We start from the raw sequence: 20,649 nt of genomic DNA, 5'->3' as shown, positions 1-20,649 counted from the left end.
AACTTTTCTTTCTTCGTTTTTGGCTTGAAATTGAATTCCAGAGCCTTATGCACATTCTCATTAGATACTCTCCTTGGAAATGCTCAAGGAGTTCCCCATATTTAAGCTAGAGCAATTTAAGAGCTTTGACAGGCTGGGCAGTTGGACAGCTCCCCCTTCAGCTGGAAGTCTCCTCTTCACACCTGGTGGTTGGTAACCATGGGCAAATCCTGTCACAGCTGCAACAATTCAATAGCTGTCTCCAGTGGCTCAGGCCTTGAGGAAATCACCTTCCTTCTCAACTCAATAGCCCCACCCATGAGGGGAGAAACTCCAGTTGATGGGATAGCTGCTTTCTAGACCACCCTAGTTCAGTTGCTCAGAATCACTGGGCCAATTCCTGACCTCCATCAGGCTGTTGCACCTCAACCATCAGCTCCAGCATCCTCACCATGACAGTGAGAGCAGCCTCACGTTTCAGGCTTTGTCTGGCTGCTCTTTGCCAAGTGCCAGCCCTTGTCAGCAGAGGAACCTGGCTGGTGAGTGAAGGTGCTGCACACAACAGCCCCAGCTGCCCTCTGTCACCCTGCTCTGATGGAGGGAGAGCCAGGGTTGAGTTACACCTGCCAGGACAGGGAAGGCAAGCAGAAAGCATCACCTCGAAACCCTCTGACATCCTTGCACAAGCACAACACACTTCTGGACCCACTGCCAACACACCCTCCATGCTCATCGTGCAAATAACAGTGCTGGAAAGTACATGCCACAGCTGTTTGTTTTCTCTGCTAGTCAGATGATGACATGATCCACTAAAAACTATCTTCTAAATGTGCATGTCTCATTTAAACTACCTGGGGGTGTTTAATTATGGCTTAGCTCTAGCACACACTGCTGCTGCTGCATCTTATTTTATATAAGTGCCTGGGTGAGCCCCAAGGCTCTGTGCCCTCTCCTGCACTACACCACTGGGATTACATAGGGATGTACATAAAGGATATTTACAGTGCCCTCTGCCTTCCCTCCTCTCTCTAGAATAATGCAATGCCTAGCATCATTTATTCTGTATATATTTTTACCATCACCTTATCAGCCTCTCTGGTGGTGGAGAGGTAATTAGCATTTAGCAGCTTCCCTTGAAGAGAAAGCAAAAATTAACATTCAGGTGTAGGTAGTACGAGAAGCAGAAGACAATATAACACTCTTTGCTCTCACACTGACCATGCATCATCCCTCCCCAAGATTTTGCCCACTAAGCTTTGGGAGAGGCAGCATGAAGATTTCTTCTGAAACAGCAGCTGGGAGCAAAACCATAGAGCCAAGTCAGTGTGTGCATAAATCAGTACACGAGCAAGGTTGGTGGGTGTCTGCATCAGCAGGTAATGCTTGATGCACTCTTCTTCCCCATCCCCATACATGCTCTTCAGTGCTCCTTACACACAGAGCTTTATTTGTTTTGCACTCTGATTTTTTGCAGGTCACAGACCCTCATGGCCCTAATCTCTCCAGATCACGCTCGTTTGCCTCAATCTTGACGTGTTTGTTATCTATCTAATTTTGGGGTGAGATCTAGGATGAAATTACACCTGAGAGATACCCTTCATGAAGTGTAAGTACTGAATATAGGGGTGGTGCTTTTCTGGTTTAGTTCAGTTGGCTAAAAACCTACCAGGAATAGTTTTAAAAGGTTTTCCCCTGAGGATTGTTATTAGCAGAAGTATCCTTATTCTGCACACAAATTTGAGAATCAGAAGGCTAAAAGAACCACGTTGAACTATTCTCTTTTTCATTCCTCCTTGCACCATGCAATGTGGAGCAGGCTAATGTTGATTTGCATTAAAATAATTTTAATCAGCAGACCACACAGACCCCTTTTGAAGAAGGTGGGAGTTCTGCCAAGGTTTCACCCTCTCTGTTTGAAACACAGCCTCACTTCTTCACCCTCTGGCTACATGGACTCCCACTGCCTGCACAGGCTAAAATAAAACTGTCCCATGGAAATCCCACCCCTGTGGCTGCTCCCAGATGGCACAGACGGCACAAAAAATGCAAATTTGCAGTGTGGTTATTTGAAGCTGAAGACACTCTCACTTCTCTGTTCCAGACATGCATTTTTCACAGGCACTGTAGTACTTGTAAAGGCAGGGCTTGGCTGCCAAAGCATGGACTGCAGCACAGGGAGCCCCAAACATAGGGCAAAGTGACCTGTACTGCTCTCTGGGTCCATGCTCAGAGATCTCTTTTCTTCATGGGAGCTGGAAGGGGAGAGCATGAAAAAGCTGGGAAAGCCCAGAGGTAACAGCCATGTCCCACCAGACTGAAGGAGGAATGCAGCTGAGGAAGTGATGGGATGGCAGCCCAGAGAGAGAAGAAGAGGAATTGCTGTGCACAGCAGAGATCAGCCATCACTGCAGGACAGTGGTGTGGACACCAACCTTGCACACGGTTTGGGAAGCAGATGAACGCTTGGAGGAAAATACAAAGTCACCACATCAGGTTCAGAAGGTCCAAGCCAGGTCCCAGCAAGCTGAGACCAAGGAGCTTTGGAAATGCTTGTGGTCAGGGTGATGGCAGCAAGCTGGTCACCCCTGCTCCAGCCATATTTTCACAAACACCAGAGCACAGAGGACAAAGTGTGTGCTGGAGGAGGTGAGATGACTAATCCAGCCAAAGAAGGGTGATCTGTCTTCCTAGAGACACATACGGGTCATGGTCTATTTCAGTTATAGAGGTGGAAAGTCACAGAATCACGGAAAAGTTAAGGCTGGAAGGGACCACTGAAGGTTATCTAGTCCAACCTCTCTGCTAAAGCAGGGTCCCCGAAAAAACGTTACTTAGGATTGTGTTCCAGCAGCCTTTGAATAAAGCCCAGATAACTCAATGAGTTACAAATAGCTCTACAGCCCTGCACTTTGGTATCACCAAAATAAATGCAATCCCTGTGAGTCAGGAGCAAGGCAGGACAACACTCCAGAGAGAGGCTTTCAGGAGAGGCTAGAGGAAGAACCCTCCATTGGGCAGAAAAAGCAGGCATGGCTGAAGACTGCCTTTACACCTGTACTCTGCTGGCATAGTGTGAGTCTATCAGCCTTGAGTTATCCTCCAAACTAGGCTGCTAATGCTGGATTTTAATCAGTGTTGCTACTGGGCTGCACAGATGAGCTTCCCATATGTCAGTCCAGCCTGCTGGTGGTGACTGCAAGGGACACCAGACCTGAGGTGTGCAGAAGCAGGAAAATAGTGTGGAAAACCACACTATTTCCCTATGCCAGGTCTAACTCCATCTCTCTGTTGATCACTTTATTGACACAACTGGGAAGTTCGCAAATCCAATCAAACAGCAAGGAAGAGCCAAATATTACAAAACTACCAGATGAGTAACAAAGAAGAGGAAAAATAAACTTCTTTTTTTTTTTTTTTAATTTAAGCCCAGAATCAATCTGGGAGGGATATGTAATAAATATATTAGGCAGATGTATGTATAGTTCAGCAGCACCTCCGCTGGCTTTCTCTGACATGAATTTCTAATGCAATCGAATCTGATTTCACTTCCCAATGATCTCATCTCAGTCCCTGTCACACGTCCCACTGCTGCCCCACCGTGCAGAGCCAGTGATGCCGGCTCAGCTGAATGCCAAGGCAGCAGTGGCTGATGGCACTACATCCTCCTGCCGTGGGCTCAGCCCTGTGAGGCACTGGGATCTGCCCAGCTCGGCTGTGAGGGGCTTGGCAGCAGCTGATGCATCGCAGGAGTCACTGTTTGTGACTCTCAATGAAGTGTGAGTCAGCACTGCCACTGTAAACCCTGTCCTGCAGAGGCTTAAATATAGAAACTCTGGCCCAGGATGGACACAAGGCTAGTCAGACCCTTGTGAATGAAGTCAAAGCAAACTCAAGTGTGAATGTTTTTTTGGAAAAAATATTATCGTTTTTCTGCTTGATGATCTGAGCTGATAGGAGGGAAAAACAAAAAAATCCACAAGCAGGATACCCAGACTGTGCCATGTTGTCCCCTTTCCTTTTACATTTCAAAGCTTTCAATGAGCACTGTATTTTCCACATGTTGAACTGACACACCTGGAAATGTATCAGAACTTGGAGACCACAGACAGCCCCCACAAAACTAGAGATGCTGAGCAAAAGGGCTAAGGAACAGGCAAGTTAAGTGGCAGGGATACAGGGATAGAGAACTTTGACAATCTCTGCATGACTCACACACAGCTACCAATGGAGAGTTACATAGGAAAATACTTGAGGTTCAGCTGGTTGCTCTTTAACAGATAATCTGCATATTATGCAGACGAAAAATAAAATAAAAAGTTCTGAGCCATCCTCATTTTGTGGGGGGCACTATGGTGAAAAAACAGCGCTGTGTGCTGGTGCATCAGGTACAGACACACAGCACTCCTGGAGCTCAGAGGTAATTAAGTTTCTCTTATTCATGAAATTCAAAGGGACCTAAGTGTCAGATGCCTGTTGATCAGCAGCTCCATGTTTCCATCTTCTTACCCTAGATGCAAAAAAACGTGCTCAGACAGATGCAAAAACAGAATGCTCAGAGAGATGTGTAGAAGCTAAGCCAAAAGAGCATCCAGTGTGGTGACAACACCTTTGCACGGTCATTCAGGAGGACTTGGGGGGATCCTGGACCCCATGAGCTGAGGCAATCTGAGCTCTGACAACAGGGCTTAGCTCCAGGGACTCACTCCCTGCAAGAGTCCTTCCACCAGCATCACCTTGCCCACATGCCATCACCCATGTACTTCCACCTGCCCTTCCAAAATGGATCTAACAGAGATGTAGTCACTCTGGTGTGCAGAGAGCGTTGCTGGGGGCACACAAACACACCAAACTTCATTTCTCGAGGGCTCTATTACAGGCAGGCAGATGGGTGTATATATCTCTGCAGATCCACAGAGAAAGGAAGGGTGATGGAAAATCAATAGTGCATATGGTCTGAGGAGTCATCTGGCTCAGCTCCCCAGCCCAACACAGCTATGCTCCAGCCAAATCTGATGGATGTCTGGTGCACTCTTAGAGTCCTTCCATGCCAGAGACCCACAGCCTTCCCAGGCAACCTGCTCCCATGCCTCACCATCCAAAAACTTCCCTTTCTGTTTGACCTTGCTACTACATCTCAAGGCTCACACTCTTTCCCATCCAAAATCATCTCAATAATTCATTTCCCTTCCTCTCTTGTCTTTAAGGACCATCCCTTCCGACTTTCCAGCACATGACCATGCCATGGACTGCCTCCAGGTAGAGGCAACTTGCACCTCTTCAATTTTCTCCTGGTATTTTTACATCTCTTTCCTCTGTTTTGTCAAAGCCACTTCGAGTTCAATCCTCTTCTCTGCCTTTATGCAATCTGCAGATTTAACAGACAGGTCTTCTCCTTAACGAGCCCCAGCACTAACAATGGCACTGAGCAGAGCAGAGCCCAGGACACACTTTGGCACTGTCCCACACAACACTGTTCCTCCTGGCAATGTATCATCCATAACTGGTCTCTCTGGTACAATATCCAGCAGGTTTTCAAATCACTGTATTCATCCCAATCATATGATCAATATTTATAATATTTCCAGAGCTGCTTTGAATGTAATTTGTTACAACAGCAGATAATTTTCTAATTTATGAGGAATAAAAGGGAGAAAGGAAGAAGACAGATTCACATCTGTTAAATCCATGGTTTTCTCTGCATTACCTGATGCCAAGTCAGATGCCTGCCTATGGAATTGCTGCCCACAGAGAAGCCCACAGGGAAACACATGGGATATCACTCTGCCCCTAGAAAATTTGCCTTGTAGAAAGGTCTGAGGACAGAAATTGACCTCATTTTGCAGAGATGATTGCTCAATCCTACCCCAAAATAATCTTATTCCTCTAACTTCATTCCCCCCACCACCAGTTTGTAAGAGCTACAACAAATTTTTTAAAAGTCAACTCTGCCATTGTCCATACTTCCATTTGACAGCACAATTCATGGATTTTTTAGGCCAGAGGGGACTGTTATATTCACCTCGTTTGACCTCTTAAGAAATTCAGGCTCTCTTATTTCACTCAGAGATTTCCAGGAGTGAACCAAGTGATAAACACATACAGATTCCTCAAAAAGCCCTGCCCACCTGACAAGTTTGCTTTCCTGTTGCTTGCAGTAAGTAGTTTGAGAAATCTAGTATGAAGAGCAAGCTCCATTTTTCAATTTAAAGTCTGCTGAAGTACAGAGGTTTCCGGTGGCTACAAGCTGGCATAAATTGATTCCCCAAGCATCTTTCTTCCATGAAACAAACTGCTTCCCATTTAAGACCCATCTAGAAAGTAAAGCTTGGCAGTCCTATTAGTCCACTAATAGAAAAGAAACAGCAAAAGGACAGCTTGTGGTTAGGTAGGTAGTTAGTGCACTAAGTCTGAAGAAAATCAGCTTGGACAAGCTATCAAGAATTCTGCTTTATCATTGTGCCTGAAATCAAACATACTATCTTTGAAATCAGAGATAGCGTCTTGTATATTGTTCATCTTCCATTCTCTAAAGCTGTCATACAGCCTCTGCATACATGGGGATCAAATGCATCTACAATTGCTTCAGTTTTACCTTGCTTGCCTCACTGGTTTGTTGTTTGTTTGGTTTTTATTTTCCTGTGGAAGAATGGTAGTGGGAACAGGAAGAGGAAATCGGAATTGCAGTTATCAGAAAACACCAACCACAAATTAATTCAACAACTATGTAATTGATTTGTGCTGTTCTGAACTGAAAGCACATCCATGCCATGCTCTGCTCCAGAGGCTTCAAAGACTGTATGTATCAATACAGAGGTTTATTGATTATGCCAAGACCAAATCGAATCACTTCCTGAGAACTGAGAACAGCAACCAAAAAAGATCACCACCACGAAACCCCAGCCCAAGATTAAACCTAACCTTGTCCCTGCTTCACCAAAGCCACTGAGCACCTGCCCACCTGCTTCAATGGGGATCAGACCAATCCCATAAAGAAATCTACTCTGTCAGCCACACGCCTTTTCTTGAGCCCTTCCACCTTGAGAACAGAGCTGCCACAGACCTGGGGAGGCAAAGGAGTCCAAAGGCAGGAAAAAACAGCAACAAAATCTTATATAGGCAGCACTTTCAATTAAATACTTAGAGCCAATCATTCCTTACAATGTCCTCCTGATTTTGCTGCTTTAGGGAAGGATGCTGAAAAATATTTGGGCAGAACATATTCTGATGCTGCAAAAGGCAGTTTTAGGCAGAGATTCACGGCAGGGTTCAGCAGTCAAGGACTCTTGTTCTGTCCTAGGATGCCAAAACAATGTTCCCCTGGAAGAGAGAAAGTGTTCCATCTCTCAGAAGCCTTCCTGTCCTGTCTCCCTTCTCATGGCTTTGAACAAACCTTGAGGAAAGATTATTTAGATTGCCCCATCAGATGCAAATTACAGCTAAGACTGCTTTAAAGAATTGCCTTGCTTTGATCCAAATACATAATTCCTTTACAATCTGTTTCTGTTTGCATCAGTTTGAGCTTTTTTTTTTAGGATCAGCTGGAACATCTTTCCTTTTTCTTTCCCACTGTAATTCTGAAAGCAATATAAAGTGCAAGTAGCCCTTGAGGCACAGCGTATGCTCAGCAGAGACACATTTCTGTGTGGTTTTCCTGCCCCCCACCACCGACAGCCAAGCTTTTGGTAGAACCTGGAGGAGCACCGTGACTCACCCAGCCTGTAACATTTTACCCGGGATCACAGCAGGATTCTTACTATGCACAGCAGTGTCTTTTCGAGCCTTCACAGGGTACGCCGTCAATATGTAATAACACTGCATCGTGAATTATGGAGTTGCTGGAATCAATGGGATTTTGCATATTAATTGCAAACACACCCAAAAAGACAAAGGAATTTATTGGCTTAATTAGTATTTCAGCTCTAATAGCATTCAGGCTTCATTCTCACACAAATTGATAAATAGCAGCAGTGTTGCTCCTCAAGGATGCTTTGCCTTTTGAGAAGGGAGGCTGAAGTTTACGATCCGAGCTCTCAGCTGTAGTGATGCACTCAGCAGGGGCTTGGACGAGTTGAGCTTCAAAGATATCTGACACCTCTCTTTCCCGAGCAGGTTGCCTGCTGTCGGCAAAGGGAGCTGTCCTGCCCTCTCAGGGTGTTTTTTTCTGAAAGGCATTTACATAGTGAAACTTACTGGGCGGGACAAAAAAACGGACCTGAACCATTTCCACCTCCAGGATACAAAAACTGAGATTCATCATCTTACATCCCCAAACACTATTTAACCAGTTGCCACACTGGCAATCCGAGGGAAGATGCATGTAATGTACCTAAGGATTGATTCTGACTCCCTGGGTGAGAAAAACTAAGTTTGAAAAGAATTAGATAGGCATACCTGGAAGCAGACTTTGGCTCTTGGGCTCCCAGCTCCCAAGAAGCACAGCTCTGTGAAAAAATAAGGTGCTAGAAGAACGGGAAGCAAATGCCAAGATTTCAGCTGTATACCAAAACAAAACAGAGAGATCCACCTGGATCTGATCTCCATCACCCCCTGCATTCACATGCTGCAGCACAGCTTGACTGACACGAAGCTTCAGGAACAGCATTACAATAATGAGGGAAGAGCAAGGCACCACCTGAAACGCAGCTTCCTCCCCAAGGACTTAAAACGTTTTCTGCATTATCATACCACCGAAATTGCACCTTAAAGCTAAGATCCGACAAAGAATCATTGTTCATAAAGCCTGTGCTCACATCTTCAAACAAGTTATTCTCCTGGGCATTCCTCCCCCCCATTCTCAGCAGCAGATCTCTCCTCTTTGGGATGGGGATCACATCACAACACTTAAGTGATAAGCAATTTGTTGACAAAGAGAAATGTCACCAAGAAAACATTTCAGCTGCATTCAAGACCGGGGCTGGATACTTTTTTTGTTTGTTTTTCTAGACATGATCTGGCAGCTGCAAGCAAAACGAAGAGCCAGGATCATGTGAATGTGCCCTCGCTGGGAGGAGCACAGTCAAAGGCTGCAGGCAAGCCATGCTCTCTGTGTCACCGTGCTCACAGAGCACTGGAGGAAATAATCCTGCATTAATAGGGCAGCAGATCATAGAGATCAAGCAGGCCTTTTCTGTTTCTACCCTAGTTCTTGCCAAAAAACACAAAACGGGAGCAAATGCGCAGAGAGAGGGATATGCCGTCAGCCCCTGTGAAGAAAATCTACTCCCATTTATTAGGATATAGACAGAGCTGTGCCACACAGCTGAATGGTTAATTCAGGCTATTTTAAAATTGGAAGGGCACAATTTGTGGGCATTTGTGGCTTTTTCTGCAAGGAAACAGGAATACCACTCACAGCTCCCTCTGAATTACGCTCCTCAAAACCTTGAGAGATCCTGCTGAGCACTCTGTGGCAGGGGCCAGGACACAACAGGGGCTTGGCACCCTTCAGGTTGTCACCTGAAAGCACCAGCCCTCAGGGCTTCAGCCTGAAATGCAGGGGGAAAGTAGGGAAATTCCAGTGTAGGTTCAAGCCTAGGACACCAAGTCATATCCCAGCCCCAGCCTCTCACCTAGCCAGGAGGAAATGCCTCTGTCCCCCTGGCTGATCCAGGGAACAAACCTTGCCCTTTACTGGCCTCTTTGTAACTTACCATTGAGGCAATTAGCAAACTGGCCTTAAATCGAGAGGAATCAGGAGCTCAGCCCCTTTAATCTTTAATGGCCCTGCTGCAATGCCCCCACAGCCTTCAAAAATGAAGCTCATTCAAGGGCAAGTGGGTTCAAGAAATAGTGAAGCATCTCCTCCTCTCCTGCTGTGGCACCTGCTCTGTGACCAAGGGATTCACCTCTGAGCTGGCACAGGTTTGGTCTAGAGAAATGGGCCCCCATTTTCATGTCAGTTTATAAACAAGCTGAACCTCTTTCTTCCATTAAAGTGAAAGCAGCTGAGAGCAGGCTCTCACCCAAAACTGACAGGGTGTGCACATGGTAACAGTTTACCTCTCTTGTCTGTTATTAATCTTCCAAGTTTCTGCATCATGTAGGCATTCACAGTAAAAAAGGACTGAACTTCTTGCAGTCTCAAAGTCAGCAAAGATTCAGTTAGTCTTTATTTTATTCTGACAGGCTCCTTTATCCCAGAGACAATACTAAGACACAAGATTTTACCAGGATTTTTTTTCCCAGAGTTCAGTCCAATCACAAAAAAGGAAAGAAGCATGTAACAACAAAACAAAAAAAAAAAGACAAAAAACAACAACAAAAACATTTTAAAAAGTGTTTAACACAGATTTGAAATAGATTTATATGCCATTTTGCCTCTATTGTCACAGACCCTTTAATATAATTCATCTGTGGCATAAACAGAAAAAGAACACATGAGCATCCACCAAAACCCATCCTCCCTAGAGTTCACAAATTAAACCTGTCCAGGCACTGTGAGCCACTGGAGGAGCCAAGCAGAGATAAACAAGCATTAAATCACCAAGAAAAATGCCCAGAGTGAGTTTCAAAAGCAGAAGACCAAAGCGTGGTTCAATGCACATGTGTAACGACACGAAGCACAAAAGCAGCACTTTGCTTTTCCAACAGCAAAAGGGAAAAAGGAGAACCCAACACAGGACTGCTCTTGCTGCAGTGAGCCCCACTGACCCAGGCACTGCTCCACAAGAGAATGAGCATCAAGAAGGAAATCTACAAGCTGAGATCCTGGAAAACTCAGAGGCACCAGACTTTGCACAGGACACCAGACACCACCTGCTCTCACAGCATGGATTCCTCAACTCTGTACCCTGGCTGGCAAAAACTTAGCACCAGCAGCTCACCCTCTTCACCCTAGACAAAGCAGGATTTCCTCACTCACCTCCCCAGAGACTTGCCAGGAGTTTCTCAAACCAATGAAGGTCAAGATAGAAGAAAACAAGTGCTGAGCCACAAACCCACTGTCTTGAGGGACAGAAGAGAAACCTGAACGTCTTCCTCCAGGGAACAGCCACAGAGCAGGGGTGGCTGGCAGCCCTCTCAGAGCTCTCAGCAGCATCCCCATCTCCCCTTTCATGGTGTTTATGTGCTTTAACATCTCCCCGCTCACCTCTTTTCCAGGGATCCTTTCCACAGCCAGAACTGACCAGACACAGGATAAGGGTCAAGGTTTCACATTGGTAGCACAAAGATCAGGGATTTCCTGGTGCAGTATCTAAGTTACTTTGACAGCATGAACATCTGTCTTTTTTTTTTTTCTTTTTTTTTACTATTAACTTTTGTGTTATAATTTTAACTTAAGCACACAGCTGGGCACAGAAACAGAGAGCACCTTTTGTCTAAAACTCCAATCTTCCACCCCTTTCTGGGGGCTTTCCCTGCTCACATCACACCTGATCACCTCCCAGTTCTAAAAAGCATTTTCTTAACTCATCAAGTAAAGTACTACCTCTGAGGGGTCAGACCTCCAGAGCAGACACTGGCCAATGGTTGTTTGAGATGCAGTGTCCTTTGTGAAAGCCAGTACCAGAGAAAGCTGAAGCCAGTCCCTTGAGGATGTATTAATTCTCCTCTTCCCGTCCAAACTGGGGGACCAGGTTATCCCTGTTACAAACAGCCCCTTCTCTTTGTGACACGAAATGTGCAGAACCCGCAGAGCATTCCCAAGGGCAGCAAGATGCAGTTGAAGCCCAGGGAGTTAGAAGGCCACCTCAGGCTGTTTGCTGGACTCTGTGTGACCCTGCTGTCACCTACAGCAGCGGCACAGGGACTACTGTCCCCATCCACAGCACAGCCTCTGCTTTTCTGGATAACTGCATCACTGAGCGCTGAAGTTTTTCATCTCCCAATTGCTTTTCCCTGTCTTACTTCAGAAAAAACCACAACCCACACACTGAGCTAGCACCAAGATGACTGGGACAGAGAAGCCTGTCCAAGCACCGCCACCACAGATGCTGGGTGAGAGCCATCAACCCTCCACAGAGGCAATCTCGGGAGACCCTGCAATGAGGAGAGGAAACAAAAAAGCCTGTGAGCAGCTGAGGGAGACGTTCATTCTATCGATTGTGTAAACTGTCAGTGGAGTGGCAATGAGCATTTTTTTTTTGTTTCTATCCTGGGGAATAATCCAGCCTGATAATTAGTACATAAGAGATAAGTGGAAAATGAGACATCTAGCGAGGGTGGTTCAAGCCTCCTCATGACATTGATAATGTGCAGATACATAGATCACTGTCGGGGCAAACTGCCACTGTGAGCCTGTGTCTTCCCATTGCCTCATCAATCCATCATCCGCTTAGCTACTGACACCTTGGCAGGCACACACCACCAGCCCTGCATTTGAATTGAGAGGAGCAGGCTCCACCAGGGAATACAGATTTAAAAATCTAAGATTCAAATTTGTTTAAGTATTGTGAACAGCAATTCCCTTGCAAGGCATCTTCATTGCCCTTTTGCCAAGGGGGAACAGTTGGGTCTTTGTTAGAAGTACAAATTGCTTCTTAATGCAAAGGATAAAGCAGAGCCCAGGCACCTCCTTAGAATTCCTCCTGGCTCCTGCTAATGCTGCTGCATGTCAATTTTAATTTTTTGAAATTTAAACCAAGGGCTTTGTGTCTAAGCTCCATTTCATTGAAGGAGGGGGGAGGAATAGTCAAAAAGGATTACGGATCCGGTGGGAATTGAGGATCCATAGCAATTATACTTCATTTGGATGGTCTCAGACACTGGTTTTAATCATATTCTAAATAGTACAAATCGACAAGACATAAGAGATTGATAAGTGTCTAACACGTGTGCCTGGTTATGAACTCTGCTTCCCTCAGCTGGGGAATGTTTGCAGATGGTGTGGAGGAATTGCCTTCTCCCTTTGACCCTCCTCTTCCAGCCAACGAGAAGACAATACCCACTGAGGACTAGGTAGGAGACAGGAGTGACTGTAAGAACTTGATCATGGGGCTGCCCCAAAGCCGGGCTGGAACAAGTCCATCTGACTGTGGATCCCTTCCTGACTGCAACATCAGGGCAGGGGCAAAGCTCCAGCCTTGGCAGAGCTGTTTCAGACCAGCTCCTCTCTCTCTTATCTGTGAAACTGCACTAACAGTGCAAAGGGCAGAGATCTGAAAGGGAAGTAAGACCTTCAGGAGGGAAAAATGAAATAGCAAGAGAGTAAAATGAAAGTAAGTGCTTTTGTAAATCAATTTAGCTCTTTTAGCTTCAGCAGAGCAGCCCCAATTTACCAAAACTGAGGAGGTTACCTACTGGGGTGATGATGAAAAATGCACCTTGTCCACTAAAAGCTCAGAACCACATGCACTACTTACACACTTGTGCATTTTGAAGATGACCAAGAGTGGTTGGGATTTACAGAGGACCATCAGGAGAAAACCTTTCTAAATGGTCTGACTGCATCAGTCTTGAGCGAGCTTTCTCACCCAGCCCATCTCAGGCACTGTGCAGACCCACCTGCAGTCAGGTGTGGTTTCCAACCCATACACACACTGCAAGTGCAAGGGTTTAGACAAACTCTCTCTCCTGCTGCCTTCTTACGTTTGTCAAGCATGTTACAGAAACATGGCTTTCCATAATCACTGATTAAACTCCTTTTCCTGTACCTCACTAACCTCTGGATCAGGTTTTAACCCAGTAAATCTGTTTAGGAGATTCGCTCCACGCCCCCACTTTCACCTCTTGATGACTATGTGCCTTCTTTTCACAAAACTGTGTAAAGGTGAAGCTTTTTTCCTCTCTCTCTACTTTTTCCCAGCCCCCTTGAACCATAATCAAGACCTAAGCAAGGTACCCCATCCTAACTTTAAACATTGCTACAAACCTAAGGGATTGAAGTGACCCCCTCCTTTACTTCCCACCCTCCTGTGGCACCACCACAGCGCTCCTTTGTAGCACTGGAAGAGACAAAAAGCAAGAAGGCATTGTCTAAAAACATAATTTAATGTGATATTTTGGTGACCGTGGTCAATGACCAAATTCTTTTGCAGACAGAAACAGGTTTGACGTTAATGACACCATCATTCACATGAGCATTGCATTGCACAGAAAGAAAAGTTTACACTTGACCCCATACAAAGCAGCACAGGAAAAAAGGTTATGGTCCAGTCCCATTTCGTGAATAGTTGATCTGGAAATTCATCATCATCATTAATACTTATTGATGAAAAAATGTGACCTGTTCAAATTCTATGTGTGACATAGTCCAAACTCTGGGCTCTCTTAAACCCCACCAGAACCACTCGAGAGTTTCAAGCTGCCAAGTTCCTCATGTGACACACAAAACAGTCAGGCTGACAAAGGGAGGAGGGGGTCAGAAGAAATGGGGGAGAATAAGGAAGGGGATCACTTTGTTTCATTTCTATTTCGTTTCCACAAGGGTGAAAATAAAAACATACGAACTGATAATGAAGCTAAAGTGACCTGCAGAGACCATGGACACCAGCAGGAACAGCAGCACGACGGGGTATGGAAATGCCAAACAGCCCCATGTGCATCAGTGGTGGGGCCAGTTGGGTCGTGTCACTTTTTGTGTGTTAATCAGGGTATAAAAGAAAGCCAGAGAAAGTGCTGTACTTATTGTTGTTGCCTCCGTGTGCTTTGCCTCCGTCCAGCTTGACATATACTTCGTCGCCGGAGTCCAGGTGCAGCACCACGCTGTTGCTGGCATAGTCGTAGTTCTGGTCTGCGTCTTGGGCGATGGCACTGGCCCGCACCTGCCAACACAGCCGCTGGGCACATCAGCCCCCCAGCCCCTCTCCCCCAGCGTCTCCATGAGCCCGCCGAGCCACTCTTCCACAGCCCCTCTATATGCCTTCCAAGTCCCCTTTTTCCGGCCCCTCCATCACTCGCCCGATCCCCTCTTCCTCAGCCCTTCCATCAACCACTCGGGTCCCTCTTTCCTAACCCCTCCACTATCCCGTGCCCTCCCTCCCGCCCCTCTCTCGCTTCTCCTTCTTCCCAACCCGGCAGGAAAGTTTGCAAGCCGGGAGTTCGGAGTTTCTCGCGGCTCTAGAGGTGCACCCTCGCCCCGACGGCGCGAAGGATGCTCCCGCCGCTTCTCCCCGGAGCGGCTGCTGCCGGTGCCGGGGCACGGGGACGGTGGGAGGGGGAAGAAAGGGGGACCCCGGGCGGGGAGGAGGCGCGGGGGAGCGGCGGAACCCACCTGGCCGTTCTTGCAGAGGTCGGCCCACATGCTGGTGCCGTCGCCGCCGCGCATGAGGATGTGGTAGGTGAAGAAGTAGATGCCGCGCACCTGGCAGGTGAACTTGCCGCTGGCCGGGTCGTAGTGGTTGCCCAGGTTGGTCACCACGTCGTCGAACTTGAGGACCTCATAGCCCTCGTGGGGGCTCTTGAGCCCCACGTAGAAGGCGATGCGCGGCCCGCTGAAGGCGGCGCTCAGCCCGCCCGCCGCCTCGCCGCCCGCGGCCGCCCCGCCGCCGCTCCCGCCGCCGCCCGCGCCCGCCAGCGCCAGCCCGGGCAGCCCCGGCTTCCCCGCGTCGCCCCGCTCCCCCGGCGGGCCCCGCGGACCCGGCGGACCCGGCTCCCCAGGCGGCCCGCGGGGGCCCGGCTTGCCCGGCCGGCCCGGCTCCCCCTTGGGTCCCTGGACGAAGGGCGGCGGGGGGTTGGCGCCCAGGTCCTGCAGGGCCTCCACGGCGGCGGTGCTGCCGGGGCCGGGCGGCCGCCCGCCGCTGTACGGGTCGCAGATCATGCGGCAGGTGCCCATCATCTCGTAGTGCGCGCCGGTGTCGGAGGGCGCTTGCAGCAGCAGCAGGGGCACGGCGACCAGCAGCGCGACGGCCATGGCCAGGACGAGCCCGGCGGCGGCCAGCAGCCGCCTCCTCCGCTGCCAGAGCCGGGCGGCGGCGGCGAGCAGGTCCTCCTTGCCGTGCGAGGCAATGGTGGCGCGGGGGGCCGGCCGCTCCCTGCGGGGGACGGCAAGAAGAGGCGGTGAGACCCCGCCGCCGGCGCCTCCCCGCCCGGCCCCCGCCTCAGCCCGCCCGCCGGCCGGCCGGGAGCCCCGCCATGCCGACAGCCGCCGAGAGCCGCCCCGCTCCGCTCCGAGGGGACGCGGCGCCCCGTCCGCCCGGCGGGGCTGGGCGGGCGCGGGGGGCGTCGCCGCGGCGAGCGGGCGCCCGGCTCTACCCCTCGGCCCCGCGTGGGAGGACGGGCTCGCCCGCCCCCGTCGCCGCCCCGACGTGGGGGGCGCGGGCAGGGCGGACCCACCTGCGGGGGGCCGGGGCGGAGCCGCCTGGGGGGCTCCGGGGCGCCGCCGTCGTTGCGGTCCGCGGGGCGCCCGTCTGCCAGCGCCCGCCCGCTCGCCGCGCCGAGCGCCGCTGGCGGTGCAGCCCCCCGGGCGGGGCGGGCGGAGGGGAGGGGAGAGGCGGCGGGGCGTCCCGCACGTCCCAGGGCACTCCGGCTGCGGGGGGGGACCGCGCCCGTTCCACTGTCACCAGCGGAATCCCTGCGGGTGCCGCCCAAACTGCGCCCCGCTGGAACCGGGACGGTCGGGGACGCATGGCATTGCCCCGGTCACCTGCCGCCCGAAACTGCTTCCTCCCTGCATCTCTCCATCCCTCCGTCCCTCCACCCCTCTCTGCCCGCAGCGGGACGGCCCCTGCGCGATGCCCTGCCGGAGCCCCGAGCCCCGGTCCCGCCGGGGTGAGCTCCTGCCGCCGCCGCCGCGCTCAGTTCACTGCAGGAGGGGGCCGGGGAGAGCCCCGCGCAGGCAGCAGGTCACCTCAGAGTGTTCCCCGTGGCTTCCTCAGGCTCCCCGCGTCCAGCCTCGGCGGCCCAAAGACGAGCGGGACAACATCGCGGGTGCATCTTGCTCCTCAACACATCCAAGTGTAACCACAGTCCGCTACAGCCGTCCCGGTTTCCCAGAGGCAGGCAGGGCTTGCCAAGTGAAAGGGGAGCCCTAGGAAGAAACGCCTTTAGCAGAGTTCAGGTTAGGTTACAGCACTGTGTTCTGCCGTTTCCCTGCGTAACGACGGGTCCAAATCAAGTGGGTTTTCCCCCGGGAATACTGTGATTAATTGCCTGTGATTTTCCGAGTAAACGGCGGTAGCACAGCGGGAGCTCTGGCATCGTAAACTGCCTGCGGGGATCTCCCCTGGAGAGAAAGTTGGGATCTTACCCACGTGTCTCCGAGCGGGCGGGTTAAGCACCCGTCCTGGAAGGAAAGGAAAGAGATACAGGGATTACACGGATTGCCTCAGGGCAACATTCCGGTGTCCCTCGCTCCCTTGGTGCGTAAGAAGGGTGAATTCCCAGCGGGCTCGCCAGAGCTGAAGGCAGTCTGTTTGGTCTTAAAGCAGGCAGAGCTGCAGGTCGAAGGAGCGAGCCGCCCGGTCTGATCCAACGCCTGCTGAAGCTGATGGCCTGGAGGCATCATATGCAAATGATGCAAAGGCTTCTACCAAGAACTGTAGAAATACCCTAAAAGGACTTGGGGCTCTTTTGTTAGCTCCCCTTGAAATTTAAGGAGGAGACGTCAAGGCTTTTCTGTCTGGAGTGCAGCACTCCAGGACCAGATCTCATCTCAGTTACATTTCTGCGTGCATTCAGAATTTTTTCTTATAGATATTCGGGTTTGCTGAGATCAGCCCTGCCCCTTCAAGTGTCCCTGATTATTTTCCCCCACATCTGTAGATTTTAAGATGGAAGGGAAATTAATCTTGTAAATGAAAACCTTTTCCTGAGAATTGTATGGATAATCACATTAAAGTAACTATGTCTGTTATTTAGCACAAGGGAGCTAAATGTTGTAAGAGATGAGATTGTGAGGAAGACGTAAGTCCTTTCCCTCTCCTCTGAATTATGAGTTGCATCTCATAATTCAGGAAAAATAATCCACAAACACCAGAGGTTTATGTCCAAAAAGAAGACAGAGGAGTCCTGTAACTTTATTTGAATAAAGGGAGAGGTCATGGGACAATTTCCCACGGGGTCTCTCAAATTGTTAAAGGATGCAGCCTTCTTTTTATCCTAATTTCCCAGCCACATTTCCCTCTCTCTTTCCCCATTAGCTGAGGTATTTGAGAGGTACAGACATCCCAAATCACCTAATACAGACCCCACCCCTTTTTTCTCTGTGTCTCTGTTCTTTTTCTCTAAGTCCAGGGATTTAGCACAGCCTTGGGTAAGTAATAGTCCGTATCAATTAATGGAATTCCTATGGAATTTGTGGTTCCTCCCATTGCTTCTTTCACCTATCAGTATCTGGCCTTGTCTAGCAGCAGGCTCCACAGTTTGTGAAAACATCTCCCTCTCATTTTTCACATCCCACAGAGTTATTTTAAGCCCCCACACGTGTCTAAAGCCTTGTAAAATTATTTCTAGAAGTTGTTTCTATTCCAGCTTTAGTATAATTTTCCATATATTAACTACACTAAACACAAATAAATTCACAAATAAATTGCACTGCTCTGCTGCTCATCCCTACTTAAGCTTCTGTTAATTTCCCTTTTGTTCTGTTTTGTCACTAGCTCTGCTCTTCCCCGTGTATGTGAATCCTTGCTATTCCCCCGGAGGTCTGCACACCCCTAAAGTGGCTTTTTAATCTTCTGTTTTCCAAAGGTAGCAGCCACACTGTAGCTTTTCTAACCCTTTCCTGAATAATTAAGTTCTTGCATCACTTGCACTCTGTTGCAATGTTCCTATTTGCAGCAACTTACTTCTACAATGAGGTGACTGGTACTGTCACCAGTATATTCCAAAGCTATATTCCAAATAGAGGCTCACCAGCCCCTTCTGCAAAGCCAGAATAATTTTATGTGATGGGGTCTGTTGCTCCCACAGATCCGCAAGGGCAGATGAAGAAGAAGAAATATATTCTAACTTTCTGCAGGACAAAATTGGCACAGTTCTTCATAAGAAGGGTTGAGCACTTGAACAAGCAGGAAGAAAAGATTACAGAGATATCAGCAGTTAGATTAATTGTCAAATTCTAGCAATTTGGTTTGGGAATAATTTAATTACTCCTCTGTGATGCAGTGAGATGGACTGATCACCTAGTTAATCCCTCGTCAGATTGCTTCAAGGTAAACACAATGTGACTTTAATGTATAATTCCAGTAGGATCTATATTCCTGGAGACCTGGAGTTATTGCCTGACTGATGTAATGCATCTTGTGCCCCAAGATGCAGCAGTGATTCCCTTGATTGCCTGCTCAAGGAAGCACTTGACAGTTCCCAAATTTGGACAGGCCAAGAACCCAGACACTTTGCATTGAAGCTCCAAAATTCCAGGGGCACATAAATTTCCCTTCCTTAATTTCTGCTTCAAGAGACAGTCACCCACCCACCCTGGGCTGCCAGTAACCTTCAAGAGACACTGTGCTCCATCCGGTCCATTTCCCACAGTCATTCCACAGCACCTGCTGGATTGGGCTTCTTACAACCATTGCATGCACTGATATACATACAAGGCAGTGGTGAGGACACCAAGCTGGGATGTTGGAGGTTTGTTCCAGTGTTCCACCATTTACCGGATTTGGAGCAGGTTTTTAAAACGCTTTCCAGTATTCCAGGAGAGTAGTCTCAGACTTCCAGGTGTTGGGTGTTCTGAGTCAGATTTTCTTCAGCTTGTTCTCAAGGATTTATTCTGCTGTAAAATGCCCTCTTCCAAGAGAGACAAAGAAAACAATTTGATGACTGAAGGGGCTCAGGGCTGAGCTTTCAAACCATGCCTGTCACTGGGGCTGAGCCACCTTTCAGGACATGGGCAGAGCCTGTCCATCTGGAGCAAACACAGGACACTCCTCCAGGCTGCAGCTGGCCATCTGTATATCTCAGGGAGGTTATCAGCAGGGTGACAAGGAGGAGGTCAGGGTTCAGCTTGGTCTGCTGCCTGAGAAATACCAGCCTGTGTTCCCTGGGGAGATTCAAAAGTCTTCCAGGGTTCAAGATACCCAGGGGAGATGGGGAGAGCAGGGAGGAGAGCACTGCATGCCCTTGTGCTGTATCTGTTCTTCTTTGCATAAAAAGAATTAAAGATTCATTGAGCTATAAGAGGAAGATCAAAGGTGAGTATAATTTTTAGTTTAGTGGTGAGAGCACCTACCTGATCTGGAGTTCCAGTCTTCCTTTAAGAGCTGTTTGTGAATTCCAGCCAGGACTGTAAGGTACACACACAATTCCCCTTCCTGAAAGACCAATCCCAACTGCTGAACTAAAGACTCTTCTGCACTTGCTTTCTTTTCTCTCAGTGTTTACTTTTTTTTTTCTTTTCTTTTTTTTTTTTTAACTTTCTCAACTGCACATCCTTAGCATGTGGTTTGCTTCAAGTCCAATGAGCTGAACCATCTGTAACCATCCCTGGCAGGATACAGAAGGATTCAGACTCACTGAGGAGATGGAGGCACAGGAGGTTCAAGGTACAAGTGGAAGTTGACTGTTCTACATTTGAGGTTCTTGGAGACTGAAGGTTGGTACCTCCTGAGTTAGGTGCTTCTAGGACTGGGCATGAGCTGAGAGAACTTTTTTATTTCAGTGCTGGATTTAGATGTTTATATTCTTCTTTAATTCCTTCTTTTAGCTACTTTTTGGATTTGACCATTAACTTGAAAATGTAAGAGCCATACCAGGTCTGATACCCTATTTAGTAAAATTGTCAAGATCAAAGTAAGTCTATGCTGATAGTTCCCTGGTATTTTCTCTTAATCTCCATCAATCCATGTC

General features: G+C 48.6%; 1 protein-coding gene and 1 long non-coding RNA gene across 3 annotated transcripts; one reads left to right on the top strand and one right to left on the bottom strand.

Moving 5' to 3' along the window:
• The first annotated feature begins 362 nt into the window (after nucleotides 1-362).
• On the top strand, nucleotides 363-1,579 carry LOC146434880 (uncharacterized). The gene is made up of 3 exons (XR_014853297.1): nucleotides 363-518; nucleotides 1,219-1,355; nucleotides 1,454-1,579. It is a non-coding gene; the product is annotated as an uncharacterized LOC146434880 (long non-coding RNA).
• A 12,310-nt stretch (nucleotides 1,580-13,889) lies between these two features.
• Nucleotides 13,890-17,534, bottom strand: C1QL2 (complement C1q like 2). 2 transcript variants are annotated; one of them, XM_085067046.1, is made up of 3 exons: nucleotides 16,706-17,534; nucleotides 15,131-15,890; nucleotides 13,890-14,681 (listed from the first exon to the last, which is right to left on the bottom strand). In XM_085067046.1, exons 1-3 carry the CDS (start codon nucleotides 16,789-16,791, stop codon nucleotides 14,502-14,504), a joined length of 1,026 nt encoding a protein of 341 aa, XP_084923172.1. In that variant the 5' UTR covers nucleotides 16,792-17,534; the 3' UTR covers nucleotides 13,890-14,501. The 2 variants fall into 2 exon arrangements, with proteins under 2 accessions (XP_084923172.1, XP_084923173.1); XM_085067047.1 differs by lacking the exon at nucleotides 16,706-17,534 and adding an exon at nucleotides 16,192-16,263.
• Nucleotides 17,535-20,649: the final 3,115 nt, after the last annotated feature.

The sequence above is a fragment of the Lichenostomus cassidix genome, chromosome 7 (genome assembly GCF_008360975.1).
Source record: "Lichenostomus cassidix isolate B80296 chromosome 7, HeHo_3.0, whole genome shotgun sequence".
Lineage (NCBI taxonomy): Eukaryota > Metazoa > Chordata > Aves > Passeriformes > Meliphagidae > Lichenostomus > Lichenostomus cassidix.
This window is presented reverse-complemented; position numbering and strand designations above follow the sequence as displayed.

Coding starts and splice junctions, on each gene's coding strand:
- C1QL2 (XM_085067046.1), bottom strand. CDS start 16,791: ATGCACCCGCGATGTTGTCCCGCTCGTCTTTGGGCCGCCGAGGCTGGA. Junction 15,891..16,705: donor GCCACGGGGAACACTCTGAG/GTGACCTGCTGC, acceptor CGTCCCCCGCAG/GGAGCGGCCGGCCCCCCGCG. Junction 14,682..15,130: donor ACCTCTGCAAGAACGGCCAG/GTGGGTTCCGCC, acceptor CTGTGTTGGCAG/GTGCGGGCCAGTGCCATCGC.